Source organism: Oryza sativa, chromosome 6 (assembly GCF_034140825.1).
Source record: "Oryza sativa Japonica Group chromosome 6, ASM3414082v1".
Lineage (NCBI taxonomy): Eukaryota > Viridiplantae > Streptophyta > Magnoliopsida > Poales > Poaceae > Oryza > Oryza sativa.
Window position 1 is genome coordinate 3,637,501 of NC_089040.1, and position 16,093 is coordinate 3,653,593.

Here is a 16,093-nt window from a genome sequence, read left to right on the forward strand (position 1 = left end):
GTAAAGGTTTGGTAGGGGAGCAGGTAATGGATTGATTGCAGGGTTGGGATTTGACCAGGTTAAACCTCACGCAAACGGCAGATGCTTGCATCGATGAAGTCCATCGTCAGATATATATCGTTAAGATCAGACATTAGTCCAAAATATAGCAGATAATCTGTCTAAATGGACGTGATGCCGTTTTTATGAACAGATTAAGCTAGCCACAAAGGAAGATATTAAGGTCAACTATGTATCACAACAGTAAAAAAGGTTTGTGGAATGAGGTGAGAAAAATGTTGCTTCTAAGGAAGAAGCTAGTAAACCTTCACAATTCGCAAGTTGATAAAACAAAATTTTGCTTTGTTGTTTTGGATAAGATTTGTTATGTCTGCATGCTTATATATCCAGCACTATAAATAGGAGGCGCTCACTGGTTGCAACCATAGCAGTACAACTAGTCACAGATACATAGTAGGACAGAGGCTACAAATTAAAATGGTTAGCTAATTATTAAGTAGCACTCTTATACCTTTTTTCTTTAATATTTTTTTTTATTTTCTGAAATGCTGCGTGTTTTAATTGCATCGTTAAGATTTGCCTCTGAACATGCACACTATTGCATATGTGTCATAATCATTGATGTGTTTTATTTGCAGACCACACAACTTGTTAAGATCGGGACATGGGGTGGAAATGGAGGAGGTCGTGTAGACCTATCTGTACTCCCAAGGAGCTTGAAAAGCGTGACAATCCGTAGTGGTGCAGCCATTGATGCTATTGCCTTTACATACATTGGCACAGATGGGAAGGAACATCTTGCAGGTCCTTGGGGTGGTGGCGGTGGAAATCCAACTACGGTACATATAATATAATAATATATTATGTTTTTAGTTTCATAAAAGGCTCTGTTTTCAACCATGAATCTGGATTTATAGTTAAAAATAATCTTTCAGGGACGAAGGTAGCAGTTAATTTGTAAACCCTATAGCGCTACTCTTTCAGTTATATAATTTTTGACGTTTTGAACAACGATATGGTCTAAAAAAATGTTTTTAACTATAATTTTCTGTTATATTATACATAATAAATAAATATTTACTTTTGTTTATAGTAATTTTTAGGACTAGTTTCTATATATGTTGGTTAAGCGACTTCAAATTAAACTAAATATTTTTAAATATTTTTAAAGTTATTGATAATAAAAGTTATAAAAGTTGGATTGAACTTTGTTCAAAATATTAAGAATTATAAAACTGGAGAAAGTATATGTGTAGATGCATGTCATATGTATTGACCTTAAACAACACGTAGTGCCAGTAGTTAGCTAGTTAGCACAGTTAAAATTGAATATTATGATTGCTGCCCATTAATATTCTTCCTGAATATAATGATTGCTGCCCGTTAATACATGTTCCTTTCTCTCTTTTTTTTTTCTTATATATATGACATTGCTTAGTGTTAAAACTAATAAGCATCATATATAAAGAAAATAAGGGAGTGTTATTCAAGTTCATTCACTGGTGGAAATCAATTAATGATGATATTTCCGCACGTCCTTGCATACAGATTACACTTGGATCTCAGGAATTCGTGAAGGGAATCTCCGGAACTTTTACCAACGTCGTGACAAACCTTAAAATTGTCACCAATGTCACCACTTATAATTTTGGACAAGGTGGTGGAACTGCTTTTAGCCTCCCGCTGCAGAGCGGCAGTGTGGTTGGTTTCTTCGGACGCGCGGGAGCACTTGTGGACTCTATCGGAGTTTATGTCCACATATGATATATATTATCTACATATGAATATATCCTTGGATATATGGTTGGATCAGTGCTCATGATAAATTCACCCCTAGGTCTATTCGTTTAATCCCTCAACAAGAAGTTAAGTGAGATTTGTAGGAGAATAATTTCACATTTATTGAGGTGTGGAATTAATCCCCTCAATTCTCTCTAATCTCTCTCTTGGGAATGAACCGAACAAGACCTAAGGGTGATATTTCTTTCAATCACTATATAACTATACATATATAGTGTGCATGTGTATGTGCTTGGACTAGGTCCAAGGGTTTACCACACTAGTGCCCCGTTATACCTCTGTCAGTGTCGTATACATTTATTTGTGTTGTATTACATTCGCTATATACGTACGTGGTTTATATATGATTATATATGAATAAAAGACTTCTGTGATGTATTGTGCTTAAATGTGCGCAAGCCTATTTTTAATGTACCTAAATTTTGAGAAGCTGAGTTGCTAGTACAATAAGTTGCTTCGACGTACAGGAAACACTATGGTTGGATCTTATTGTGGGTGAACCCTTGTGTCAAATCCACGGATATCATCAACAACATAAGGGAAAACCACACACACAAAGCCACAAATGCGGTAAAATATGTGTAAAAGAAGATTTCTTTGTAGAGACATCACTGAAAGGGGGGAAATGCTTTTGATTGACCATCCGATGCGAGAGAATCCCTCGGACAACGGACGCTCGTAGACCCCACCCATCTTGCCCGCTTCTCCCCTCTCGCTCATTTCTCTCTACTCTATCCTCGTCACCGTCATCTAGGACGTTTCCCCCATTGTTCTCCTCTCTACCCGCTCCCTCTCCTCTCCTAACTTCTTCTCCTCCTTAATCTTCACGGGATCTCCTCTGGGCAGATCTAGCCACCCACAACTTTAGAGCATTGGATCTGCGGGAGGGCTGCCATGGAGACTAGAGAGGGGAAGGGATATTGGGAGATTGCTTTAGGTTGGGGATTCCTGCAGTCACCGTCTCCATCTCAGTGTTGCTCACCACTGTTTGAGGAGGTGGAGAGGTTGGAGCCGGCACTGATGAAAGTGAGGCTGGTGAAGAGCTAGTGAAGATGTTGCAAACCATGTCTTATTATATGTTGCAGACAATGAATTTTGGATGTTGCAATTTCTCTATTTTGAATGTTGCACCATCTCCTCCGGGTCATGCTGCGCCCATGGGTGCTGCATGACCTTCCTCAGCCGGCCAAATTTGTCAGCGACATCTCTCATCGACGGGCGGTTATTGCCGATCATCTCCAGGCACCGGCTTGCAAGGTTGGCAACCTCCTCGAGCACCCCAGCATTCTCATCAGTTTGAATGTGATGACCTATAATGTCCATGAGTCTTCCCTCCTCCATGGCACACAAGAAGCTCAAGGAAAGGCTCCTCTCATTTTCAGGCCCTTCAAGGTTGAAGGCCATCTTACCAGTAAGTAGCTCTAGTAGGACAATGTCAAAGCTATATTTTTTGGGGCAATTGCAAATTTACCACTACTTTGAATCGTTATTGCAAAACTGCCACTAGAAAATTGCAAAAATACCACTAGAACTGTCATTCGAATGGCATCCTTGCAATATTGAAAAAACCGGTAGCAAATTTGCAAATGCCCCATATTTTTTTAGATAATGGATTTTCATTAATCCGGCCTCTATATCCATGAAGGATATACATAGCTAAAACATACATGGGTTCTTAGACTCTAAACCCCCTATAGAGGAAAACATAAAACACAAGAAAGAAAAGCTACTAGAAGACTTAGCTTCAAACTTCAAACATGACATACTCTTTTTGTTATAGCACAAGAGGAAAGGGAGAACTGGAACTAGACCCCATAGCCCGTCGCTACATGTCGACCCCCGATTTTGGAAATCGGAAATCTTCTGTGTTTATCTGTACCAATCCCTGGATCAGTAGTTGGTACACACATACATAGTTGGATCACAACATATCACGAATGAATTTAGGCTAAAAGAGTTAAACACTTACATTAGGGCCAGGTAGGCCAACAACTATCAGAGAACAACAGCGGAAGACAAAATAATATAAGGGCCCGGTTAACATGCCACAGGCAGTCGACTGGGGAACGAGACCTAGAACAAGACCGCACTCCAATCATCTTGTGGGATACGCAAGCGTACCGACAAGGGCTTCTCTTCAACACTCTCCTAAAAGATATATAAATAGCAAGGGTGAGTACCAACCGTACTCAGCAAGCCACCACAACAACAATGCGTATGATAGAAGGTATTTCAAGGAAAGGCTTCAGGTTCTTTTGCATAAAGCTAATTTTTCAATTCTTTTCATAAGCCTAAGACCTAGCATAGACTGATCAAATTTTAGTACCAGTGTTCACTTTAAACAACGACGGTTCTGTCCACCATCCATTGTGATCCCAAGGATAGCTTCCCGCCATTGAATCGTCATGGTTTTCTGAGGATGTCCACCTTCCCTCCTCTCGGGATGTGGCTCCATCAGCATAAAATTCATCATGCAATATCCCATCCCCCACAAGTTAAGAATTTGGAGTCTAGCCAAGTGCAATACATGTCCCGGTGCTCAATAACCGCGAGCACGGCTATTCGAATAGATTTGGTTTACTCACACTGCAGTGGATGTACACTTTACCCGCACTCCGCGACTGCCCAACACATGAGCCTCGTCCCAACACATGAGACGCGTCACGGCAAAGCTTTTCGATAACCTCGCATTGGCAGTACCCGCTCCATGAACTTAAATCCTCATGCACTCTAGGCGTCCATGTTTCTAGCAGTGAGAGGAGTTCTGGCGCTCCCGGGAAAGAGAAGTCTCACACGCATATTAAATTATGGTTCAAGTTAAGTTCTCTCTCTCACACACTCATGGCAGTCCTACCAATGGTGACACCGATGTAGGGCACGCCTCTCGGCCCTACCTCAACGGCTGTCCCATTGTAGCGCACCTGCCTCACTCAGGGGTGAACCATCTATGCAGGGATACTGCCTCCGCTCGGCTATCTAATCCGCTAGGTCTATACCCATTCGAGAAGTACGGTTGTACGGGGGTCGTTTCACGCTTAACTCCATGGCTCGGTCCTTAATTGACCGGGAACGGTACTAGCCTTTTCCAGATACCACCCAAATCCTCCGTCCGCCCCAGTCGAAAACAGTTGTTTAATTTTATTTCTCCTTTCACAAATCATGTCATCAACATCATGGCAATGTGGCGCTCATGTCTCCACATGCCGCATCTCAATTACCTTCCCAAAGGTAATTGCCCAAGCATATAGCATTTGATAAATATGAGTATGCATGATTCTAGAATAGCATTTCTAAGCAGTTGTCATAATTGACTAGGGACTCATACGTAAACATGGTTACGAAGGAATAAGGGGTAAACAATAATCAAGGCATGGCATAATCACAAGTAGGATGTTCATCATTGCATGCAATTTTATTTGTAAACAAAACAATTTCGCAATTGGGATCAACATGTTCAAGGAATAGTGATGACTTGCCTTGCTCAGGATAGTCCTTATTCTTGATATAATTCTTGATCAACCTTCACCTCCTGGAAGCTGCATACGTTGCCTCACGACTAACCGATATACAAATTCTATAATACGCGAGAAAAACCAATATTCAAATAACAATCAAATATGTACAAACAAAATATATTTGTTGAGGTCGAACCTAAGGTTGCTCATATTATTCGCGTTTGCTAATGGATTCCAACATGCTAAGGGCTACTTAATCTTTCTGTTGTCTTGGTGGTCTATTCAGGAGCTAATCAATGTAGTATAAATGAGATACGTATCTGGCTAATATGTGGTGTAGTCTAGCTAATGGCTATGGAAGGATTATGGCTACACATGCATCTACCTAAATAAAATGGTCGTATACTAGAGGTTCTGTTGTCGGATGGATTTAGGATCAATCAAATAATGAATCATTTGTATTATTATTTAATTGATGGAGGCTTTACTTTAATTATGAACATATTTCACTTGTCGCAATAAATTACAAAAGGTTAATAATCATCCATGCTTTCTATGTTAGAGTTGTTTAGGTTAATCATATTATGGTTACAGATTATCCCATCACATAATTTTACAATGAATAATCCTAATTTACAGTTGAACTATAATTATAATTATATGGGGTCAAGATTTATAACTAGTATTTATCCAATATACATTTTTGTCATACACTCCCTCTTAATTTAATATATGCAACACGCAAATTAATACTATACCGTACTACTATAATGGGATGTATAGTATATGCGTAAGCAACAATATCTTATTATTGGATCATATATTTGAGTAGTTGATTTTTACTGTAAGCTATACAATACATGTTGATTTTAAGATGGCTCTGTTTGGTTAACTAATGGATATCAATCGATTATATACATATGTTCTACTTCACATGACATTGTATCGACAAATTTTTAAGTGGTCCAAATACAACTAGCTCTGTGATTACTCTCCTAAACAAGTTAAAGATTCATCTATGTGTGTTTATATTTTAGTTACAAAATATGAGGCTAAACTTTATGTAAACAATTTATAAGTCATGGATTTAGTTATATTTGGACATAGACTAGTAAATGGCACTAATATTTTCCTATACACCCATAAATTGGAAGGATTGATTATAACTAATTTATTTAGTTGCTACAGTGACAAGACATGTTAAAGATAATTATGCCACTGTACAATATCCATTTTCGATTTATACATCCTAAACTATTTTGCGGGTATAAATATTTTGTTAGTATAAGTTTTTAATTTAATCTACCCGAGCATTATATCTATAATCTATAGGAATTCATCCAATTATATTTTCATTAATCCTATATTTAAATGCTAGTATTTTAGGTATTTAATTAGTAAGATTTCATCTAATTATATTTTCATTAATCCTATAATTAAATTCTAATATTTGTAAATATTTTAAATTTCCCCCTAAATTTTTCCCTTTTCTTTTCCCTCTCTCTCTCTTTTCTTTTCTTCTCTTTTCTTTTCTTTCCTTTTTCCTCTCCTTTCTTTTCTTTTCCTCTTTTCTTTTCTTTTCTTTCTTTTCTCCCCTTCCTCTCTCTTTCTTTTTTCTCTCTTCCTCTCTTTCTTTTTCCCTTTCTTCTCTTTCTTTCCTCCCTCCCGGCTTCTTTCTCCCTTCCTCTCTCTCTCTCTCTCGGCTCAGGCTACCCGGGGCGGCGACGGCGGCGGAACGAGGGAAGGGGCGGCGGCTTACCGACGACGGCGGCGGCGACGGCGGCGCAAGGCGAGGCGACGCTCGGCACGGCACACGGCGCGGTGTGGCGGCTTCGAGGGCGGCAGCGAGGCGGCACGAGGGCGGCGGCGCAGTGGCACGAGAGCGGCGGCGCGGTGGAGAGGGAAGAGGGGAGGAGGAGGGAAATGGAGTGGGGGAAAGTGGAGAGGGGGTGGGGTATTTATAGGGAAGAGGGGGAGAAGGAGAGGGGAAAGGGCGGCGGCTTAATGGCGACGCGACAGCGGCGCACGGGGCTCGGGACGACGGCGACGCGCGGGCGGCGACGCGATGGCGGCGCGGGGCTCGGAGCGGCGATGCGACGGGCGGCGGTGCGGGGCTCGAGACGGGCGATGTGACGGGTGGCGTGGGGCTCGACGCGGCGATGGTGACGGCGCGCGGCGATGGGACGGCGACGCGGCGGGTGGCGAGCGAGCGTCCTGACAGACGAGGCGACGCGACGCGCGCGGCGGCACGGGGCTCGGCGCGATGGAACGGGCGGCGCGGCAGTGGCGCAGGGCGACGGCGAGGGGACGGGCGCGCGGCGGCTCACGGCGCGCGGCCGACGGCGACGCGACGGTGACGGCGCGGCAGCGGCGGCGGCGCGCGCGACGAGCGGGCGATGACGGGGCGGCAGCGGTGGCGCGCGGCACGAGGCGGGACGCGACGGTGACGGCGACAGCGCGGCAGCGGCGGCACGGGGCGCAAGGCGACGCGACGGGCGGCAGCGGCGACGCGACAGCGGGCGGCGCGGCGCGGGGTGCGATGACGCGACAACAACGGCGACGACGACGCGGCAGCAACGGCGATGGCGCGCGGTGGTACGAGGCGCGAGGCGCGACGGCGACGGCCGAGCGGCGCGCGGCGCGGCAGGCGCCAGCGGCACGGCGGCAGCAGGGACGGGACGCGATGGCGACGGCACGCGGCGCGGCATCGTCGACGAGACGGCGCGCGGCGCGGCACGATGGCGACGGGTGAGGGTGATGGAATGGCGATGGCACGACGAGACGGCGATGGCGGCTCGGGGCTCAAGGCCGGCTAGGGCGGCGCAGCAGTGGGGAGGAAGAGGGCGGATGGCTAGGAACCAAATCGAACACCTAGGGGGCTAATGAACAGTGCCGTTTTCTAATTAGTCCGATTTTAGTGTATTTTCCATATAAATTTGATTCCACAATTCCTAATTTTGCATATATGCATTTTACTCAATATTTGTGTTATCTTAACTAATGAATTCACCCTAGATTAATATTACTCATATTTTATTTTTATATATATTTTTCTATTATATTATTTAAATGAGGTCTAATTCTAAAATTAACCTAGAAAAATTTTGGAGGCTTTGAGGGTTCCAAAATTAATTAAAATATCCTAATGTGGCCATTACTATTACAATAGCACATTGAATGAACTTATTTGTATAATAATGTATTTTACGTGGATCTAGTAATTCGATAAATATAAATTGAGACTCGGTACAATATTAATCTAATTGTCTAATTAAACACTCACATATTCTTATTTATATATAAAGCTTAATTTATTTATATGACCATTATTTTATATGAGTGATTTTCATGTCACGAGGAATTCGGTGAAATGTTGTAAGTATCAATCTATATATTCCGGTGAATTACTTATTTATAAACACGATCATTATAGTGGTGATCATCATTTCATGTGTTCCTATATTTCATGTGGGATTGGATTCAAATGAATTGGATTTGATTTTACTGTTTCTTTTAGCTAATCATGGCATCAAGCTATCAACATGGTCCGAATATTTAATATTTGAACTATAAATTAAATTAGTAATTAACCTTCCCTTTGTTTGGGTTTGCTTTCTTTGTAATTATTTACGGTTTGGCAAGCAATAGCAATCATAACAACCAGCATGATGCAAAAGTTTTAAAAAGTTCAAAATTTTAGTGATTTTTTTTTATTGTTGGGAATTTTCAGGATGTTACACTACACCATCTCCGCCTCCGCATATCACAACCAACATCTGCTGCCATTTGTCGTGCCTTCTATCCGTTGTCGTCATCCAAATCCCCTTACGCCACCGCCGCATTCCGAACGCCCCTAGTGCGCCGTGAAGCTGCAATGCCACTTCGCATTTTACTGCCATGAGCTCGTCGAAGATGTTCCACCGCCGACCACACCTATCCGCAGTCAGATCTTGGTGCCGACGTCACTTGCTAGCCGTCACCACTAGGGCATCGCTGCTAATAGCTTCCGCAGCCGTTGTCTTCAAAGTTGACGACACCATCAACCATCTATGTCACCGACGACCACCGTTCTACTATCTGGCTTGGCTACAGTCAGATCTGGTGCTGGAGCTCGCCTAGTTGCCGCCACAACTAGGACGTTGCCAACGAGAGCCTCCACCACCGCCAACTTCATCTGCCGTCATCGAACCAATCATCCACCACGGTCACGGGATGAACTGGCTCGCCGTCACGGGGGAGGGCTAGCCACCATCGCTGTCCGTTGCCAGCCCTCGCCATCAGAGACACGGTACCATCGCTGCCCTTCGCCACCACCAACTCCATTGTCTCCGCCAACCTCGTGTAGCTCCGATTCAACAGCCACTAGTGCCACCAAGTGCCACCACCATCGAGAGATCTCCACATTGCCGCCGCCGGGAAGCTTCAGTTCCAGCAGCCACTCACGTTACCACGGAGAAAATTGCATATCTACCATCGCATAAGTTTGGATTCGCTGGAATATCATCACTAAAAAGTGTTTCGCTAGAATACCCCTCTTAACTAGGTGTGTTTGTCAAAATACCATCACAGAGGAAAATGCCCCGCTTCTTCATCTTCCACCTTCGACACGGCAGCGGCAGGTGAGACGAGGACGCGCCAGCTCGCGTCGTCTCGGCCGCGCGCCGTCGCGCCGCCGCCCCGCCACTCGACCGGCCTCCGTCGCGTTGCCGCCCCGTCCCGACTCGCCGGCCGCCGTCGCCCGCGTCGTCTCGGCCGGCCTCCGTCGCGCCGCCGCCCCGTCCCGACTCGCCGCCCGTGTCGTGTCGGTCGGTCGCCGCCGCGTGCGTCGTCTCGGCCTGTCGCTGCCTCGCTGGCGTCGCCTCGGCTGGCCACCGTCGACGTGCCGCCCCCACCGTCGGCGAGTTCGTCCGCCCGCCTCGACGCGCCGCCCTTGTCGCCGGTGAGTTCGTCTCCGTCGACCCACTCCCCGGTTGACTCCCCGGCTCTGTCGACGTCAGCTGCGGTCTCCTCACACCAGCGCGGTGGGCAGGATGGAAGGCGAGGACGATGGGGAGGGCCGTGCCAGCATCACCGCCGGCAAGGTGGCACCAATGGCACGGCGGTGGATGCCGGTGAGCTCTTCTGGTTGGAGTGAGGAAGAAGAAGAATCAGGGCTATTTTTTGTTGGAAATATGGTCATATATCGGCATATTTTAATCCAAAATTTTAAGACAATAATCATGGCATGAACAATGTGGGGTGATCAAGTGACAACATTTAGCATAACCAGAAGTATGCTTACAGTATCATAAGCATCATGAACATACCAAGAACGCAATGCGACTAACAGAACAAACAGAGGTATGAACGACAGTAGGAGAGAGACATACCCCGAGAATGGCCCTCCGCTGGATTGTGAGGCAGAACTGCCTCCGTCGATGTTGACGTTCGCAACGGCTCCGGCTCCCGGAGCGCCATCTCCAGAGACGGCGGCAGCGGCGGCTCCGGCTCCAGGCACGCCATCGGTTCCAGGTGCAGACATGGTGGACGACGAGACAACGATGAACAGAGCAGTCGTGCGGGAAGCATGTAACGCCCCGATTTTCGTTTGAGATTAAAAATCAATTAATAATGCATTTCAAGAAATTATATTAAAAGTTAAATCAATTTAATCAAGTGAAATTATAGAGGAAATTAAAAATTTCCTTTAAAAATTATTGGCCGGGAATATTTTGTAATATTCTTTGTGCCCTAATGTACTCTCCGGAATTTTCCGTGAATTTTCGGAGCTCGAGAAATAGTTTTAATAGCACAAAGTTCATTTAATCAATTAAAATAAAAAGAAAACAAATAAAATCCTCCTTTCTCTCTTTGGGCCGCCCCGGCCCAATTCCCTTTCCCTCCCGCGGCCCGTTCCCTCTCTCTCCCTCTCCCGGCCGGCCTCCCTCCCCTCTCTTGGGCCGTCGGCCCGTTTCCCCTCTCCCTCGCGAAGTCTGTTTTACGTCCCCCTTCCAACTCTCCCTCCCTCTCTCTCCGACAGGTGGGATCCGTGGACCCCACATGTCATCTCCTACCTCCAGCTCCATCCCCAACTGCCGCCATGGCCGCCCGAGCCGCCCCACGACGCCGCCGTTTCCGCCCACCTCCTCCACCCCGCGCGCGCGCGCTTGTCCGTGGGACCTCGCCGCCCACGTCTGCGCCCTTTCCCCCACTCTCCCCGCGAAAATCGGCGCCGGTTAACCCCTCCACCACCCCACGTCGGCGCCCCACTTCGCCGGCCGATTCCGCCACGTCCGGTCCCGATCCCGCCTTCCCGAGCCCATAAAAAGCACCCCCGTGCTCCCCTCGTCCATTTCCCCTTGTTTCCCGAGCCCGGCACTCTCTCCCTCGCTCTCCCTACGCCGCTCCCGCGCGCCGCCACACTTCGGCGAACTCCGGCCGCCGTTTCCCGTCGCTAGGGTCGCCGCCGCACCGCTCCGCCGCCACCGCCAGCTTTGCCGCCGGACAGGCAAGCTCGGCCACCGCTCCATTTCCCCTCTCCACCTCCGTAGCGCCGTAGCCACGCGAACCACCTCTCTCCGTCGCCGCCACCGACTCCAGCCGCGTCGCGCCGCCGCTTCGGTCGACGCCGACCCGCACCGTTGCCTCCCTCAGCTCCGCTGGGACGAGGAGGACCTCGGCCGCCGCCCCTCTTCGCCGGAAATCCGCCGGAGCTCCTCCTTCCTCGGTCGTCGGTGAGATCCTTCTCACATTGTCGCGGTCGGCCGTCGTTACCGGTCACCCCGCATCGGTCCTCCCCTCCCTAACTCCCTCTTCTCCTTCTGAAGGTCAAGGGCGACCCCATCCGCCCTCCGTCCTCGCAAGCCGCCATCGGGCAATCGTCGTCGCCGTCATCTTCCTCCGCGCCGGCCGCCGCTTCCGGTGAGGACCTCTTCTCCCTTCCTTTTTTTCCCGTTCCCCTTTCTTGCCGACCTCCGCCTCTTGGGGTGCGTCGCCGTCCCAGTGCGCGCCGCTGTCCTACGGCCGCCCGCCGCCGTTCCACGTCGCCGGCTGCTGCCGCCGGTGGCCGCATGCCGCCGCCGCGCCATGGCTCGGCCGAGCCGGTTTCATGCCGTGCCCGTGCCCCAGCCGCGCCGCCTCGTGGCCGTCCGATCGGCTTTGGGCCGATCCGGGCCGTCGGTTCCCGTGGACCGGCGGTGGACCGCCTCGGTGGTCCCGGTCCACGGTGGACCGGCGCCCTTGTGCCGCTGACCGGTGGGGCCCGCTTGCCGGCGCCGCCCCTCCCCTTTGATGACGTCAGCAACCGTCTTTTCCTTTGTAAAAATAAATAATAATTGCGCAATAAATCGAGTTTAATTCTAGAAATTCATATAAATGGCTCAAAACTTCTAAAATTCATATCTAATTCATTCGAACTCCGAATTGAGCCATTCAACTTGCAAAATGCATCTAAAATTGAGCTCTACATGTTTGTTTACTTTTTATGTACTGTTTCCTTGGTTTTTATTAGAGTTTTTCCTCGTTTTGCGTGCCAGCGTGTAGTTTCCGTCGTTTCGGAAGTCCGCGGTCGCGAGGAAAAGAGTTCGGAAGATCAAAGTGAAGAAGCGAGGCAAGTCACACATTCCCCTTGAGCATGTTGATCCCAATTTACAAATGTTTTACTATTTGCAAATAAATATGCATATTTTGCTAATTACATGGGGTCAGGGTATTACCTATCTGCTCGCTTGTGCCATGTTTACTTGATATCTGTTCTTTGTCAACTTTGGGTAATGAATCGACTAGCTCATGTTACTTATGTGACCTAGCTAGAACTATATGCTTAGCCATGCTTAATTACCACTAGCTCAGTTGATGGGATAATTGCAGTATTAGACCTTTTTAGTATCAGAGTGAGCTACGTGCTCGAGACATCTGGCCATGCTTCATGGTCGTAATTATCCAACTAAAATGCGACTGAATGGTGGGCTGTGGGTGCATGGTTTTGCTGGTCGCACCCATGGCAGTTAAGGACCGGTTCGCGGGATGCCCTGGAAGAACTTATCGTACTTACCACAAGCCAGCGTGGGCAACGGCTGGGCTTGTAGTGTAGCTTTCCTCTAGTCGACGCATCCAGGCAAGGGTGGGCGTGATGGAGCGGGGCGGGCCCTGCGACGGCCTCTGTCGCTTCCGGATTCACCTAGGCACGAGAGGGGACTGCCCGTTGCCCGCTGGGGACGGGGGTGAAACCTGAGGTGTGGTGTGCTTGGTTAGAGGGGGTTATGCGAAGGGTCCTGTCACGGCCTCTTTCCGGTATGTCGTGGTGGCATGTCGGCGCACGGAAACGTGTTGTGGGGCTGTGTCTTGTGGGTACAGTTGTACACCTCTGATCAGAGTAAAACTATTCGAATAGCCGTGCCCGCGGTTATGGGCGGTCGACCAGATTCACCGTGATTAGTCTCACACTTAATAAATCAACCCAATACACTGTAGTTTAGGTGGGTTGGTTGGGCCTGTTCAACGTGGTGTAGCGTTGATCAGTGGAGATTTAATGTTACTTTAATTACTCAACAGTTTTACTATTTTGCTCAATAAAATGTTTTACAACCGCCTTTATGCAAATAGCCACAAACCATCCTTGTATCCCTTTGCACGTCTGCGTCGTTGGTGTGGCTTGCTGAGTACGGTGGTTGTACTCAGCCTTGCTTTTATTCTCCCTTTTCAGAAGTGTAGTGCTTCTGAGCTGAAGATGGAGTTAGAGGACCAAGGCTCACACCCCAGTTGAGTTTTGCCTGTGGAGTGGAGCTGAAGCCCCGCTAGGATCGCCTTTTTCCGCTGCTGTCGTTCTGTTTCGGTGTGAGGACTAAGTGCCTCTTCCGTAAGTATTTTACGCTTTATTTACGTTTGGAACTGTATATTACTTGTCGTTTTGTGTACCCTGGCTGGTCCTGGACAGGGATTTACTACGCAAAATAGTCTGGAAATTTGGGTTAAATTTCTGGGCGTGACAAAGCACTCCCCAAAAACCTGATCACCCGCCTACCCGGTGCAGATCTCAGGCGAAGGTGTGGTTCCGGAGGCCCTGCTCCTTCCGATCTCTCGTGCGCGCAAGCGATCAGAAGCGAGGAAGCGAAACAGAGGCAGCACAGGCGCGCGGAGGAGGAAGAACACCAGCGAGAGAAAGCAAGCGAATCGTTCTGATCGGACTAGCGGGCGAAATTGTGGTTCCGGAGGCCCTGCTCCTTCCGATCCGATCTCTCGTGCGCGCAAGCGATCAGAAGCGAGGAAGCGAAACAGAGGCAGCACAGGCGAGCGGAGGAGGAAGAACACCAGTGAGAGAAAGCAAGCGAATCGTTTTGATCGGACTAGCGGCCTCCTTATATAGCAGGAGAGATATCCGCCAGTTGCCGCACGCGCGTCGTGGGATCGTGGTATCGTGCGATCGTGCACGCGCCGTTACGGAGGCAGTCGGAAGGTGTGGTTCCGGAGGCCCTGCTCCTTCCGATCCGATCTCTCGTGCGCGCAAGCGATCAGAAGCGAGGAAGCGAAACAGAGGCAGCACAGGCACACGGAGGAGGAAGAACACCAGCGAGAGAAAGCAAGCGAATCGTTTTGATCGGACTAGCGGCCTCCTTATATAGCAGGAGAGATATCCCCCAGTTGCCGCACGCGCGTCGTGGGATCGTGGTATCGTGCGATCGTGCACGCACCGTTACGGAGGCAGTCGTGGGAATGTGGGATCGTGGTAGCAAAAGGATAGAGACTGACGTGACGCCCGCCATGCCCCAGCTCGGCTCGGCGCGCGCGTGTGGCTTTCCGATTCCCACCTCAACCGGTCAACAGGGAGCCTCCGATAACTCCCTATTTAAGTTGAGGTACTTCTCGCTTAATTCCTGAGGTGGTATTATTATCCTTAACACTTATTATGGGCCTTTGAGATTTAATAGAATAAATCGGGCCTAGCCCAATTGTTCTAACATTTTTGTCTAAGATGGTATTTTAGCAAAGATGTCCTGGTTGAGGATGGTATTCTAGCGAAGCCTGATCAAGGGATGGTATTTCAGCGAATCCAAACTTATGCGATGGTAGATATGCAATTTTCTCGTTACCACGGAGTCTTGTCGCTGCAGCTAACCCTCCATCTGCACCGCCGAGCTCCAACCAGCCTCCTCGCCGGCCGCTCCCCAACTACCTGGCTAGCCACCTCCGCTCCGTATGCGCCGGCGAGCTCCACCCTGCCTCCTCGATGACGGTTCCACTCCGACCAGATGGCGAAACGAGGCCAGGAGGCGCCATCCAAGCGAGGAAACGCCGGATCTAGCCGTGCCGCCTCGCCGATGGCCACCTTCATGTGCCCACTGCTCCTCGTCGACCGCCGCCTTGATGCACCACGCCGCTCCTCGCTGGCCATCATGGACCTCCCAGCGCCTCACCAGACTCCACCTTCACCACAACCTGTTACCTCACCCTAGGTGTTGCCCCGCTGTAGCCGTCCCAGCTCGCCGTCTCGCCACAGCTTACCGACGGCTCACTCCGGCAGTGGCGAAGCGAGGATGGCGCACACCAAAGCTATATGCATCACTCTTATCTGTCAGTTGGCAGGTCTGCATGTACTCAAGATCTAGGTACCCGCAGGTTCCTTGCACCAAGGTGACAAATTGGGCCTCGTCAGTTGGCACCAAAATTGCGGCATAGTTCTCGTCAAGAAGTACGTTGGAGGTTTTGACATCACCATGAAGAATAAGTTTGTTATGTGATTTCTGTCACATCGTCGCATCAGTAGTTCACTGGTGGTGCCTCGAGCGAAGTGCTTATGATTCACACTGATGTGTTGCAGTTTGTGTTCATAATCAACTGAAAATTGGGTAGAAATTAATGTG

The 16,093-nt window shown here is 48.5% G+C and overlaps 2 protein-coding genes across 2 annotated transcripts; one reads left to right on the forward strand and one right to left on the reverse strand.

Annotated features, from left to right (window-relative positions):
* The first annotated feature begins 429 nt into the window (after nucleotides 1–429).
* LOC9266659 (protein GOS9) lies at nucleotides 430–2,189 on the forward strand. The gene is made up of 3 exons (NM_001424202.1): nucleotides 430–480; nucleotides 639–839; nucleotides 1,549–2,189. Exons 1-3 carry the CDS (start codon nucleotides 478–480, stop codon nucleotides 1,762–1,764), a joined length of 420 nt encoding a protein of 139 aa, NP_001411131.1. The 5' UTR covers nucleotides 430–477; the 3' UTR covers nucleotides 1,765–2,189.
* A 724-nt stretch (nucleotides 2,190–2,913) lies between these two features.
* LOC136356894 (putative wall-associated receptor kinase-like 16) lies at nucleotides 2,914–16,061 on the reverse strand. Its single transcript, XM_066311443.1, has 3 exons — nucleotides 16,038–16,061; nucleotides 15,774–15,973; nucleotides 2,914–3,241 (listed from the first exon to the last, which is right to left on the reverse strand). Exons 1-3 carry the CDS (start codon nucleotides 16,059–16,061, stop codon nucleotides 2,914–2,916), a joined length of 552 nt encoding a protein of 183 aa, XP_066167540.1.
* Nucleotides 16,062–16,093: the final 32 nt, after the last annotated feature.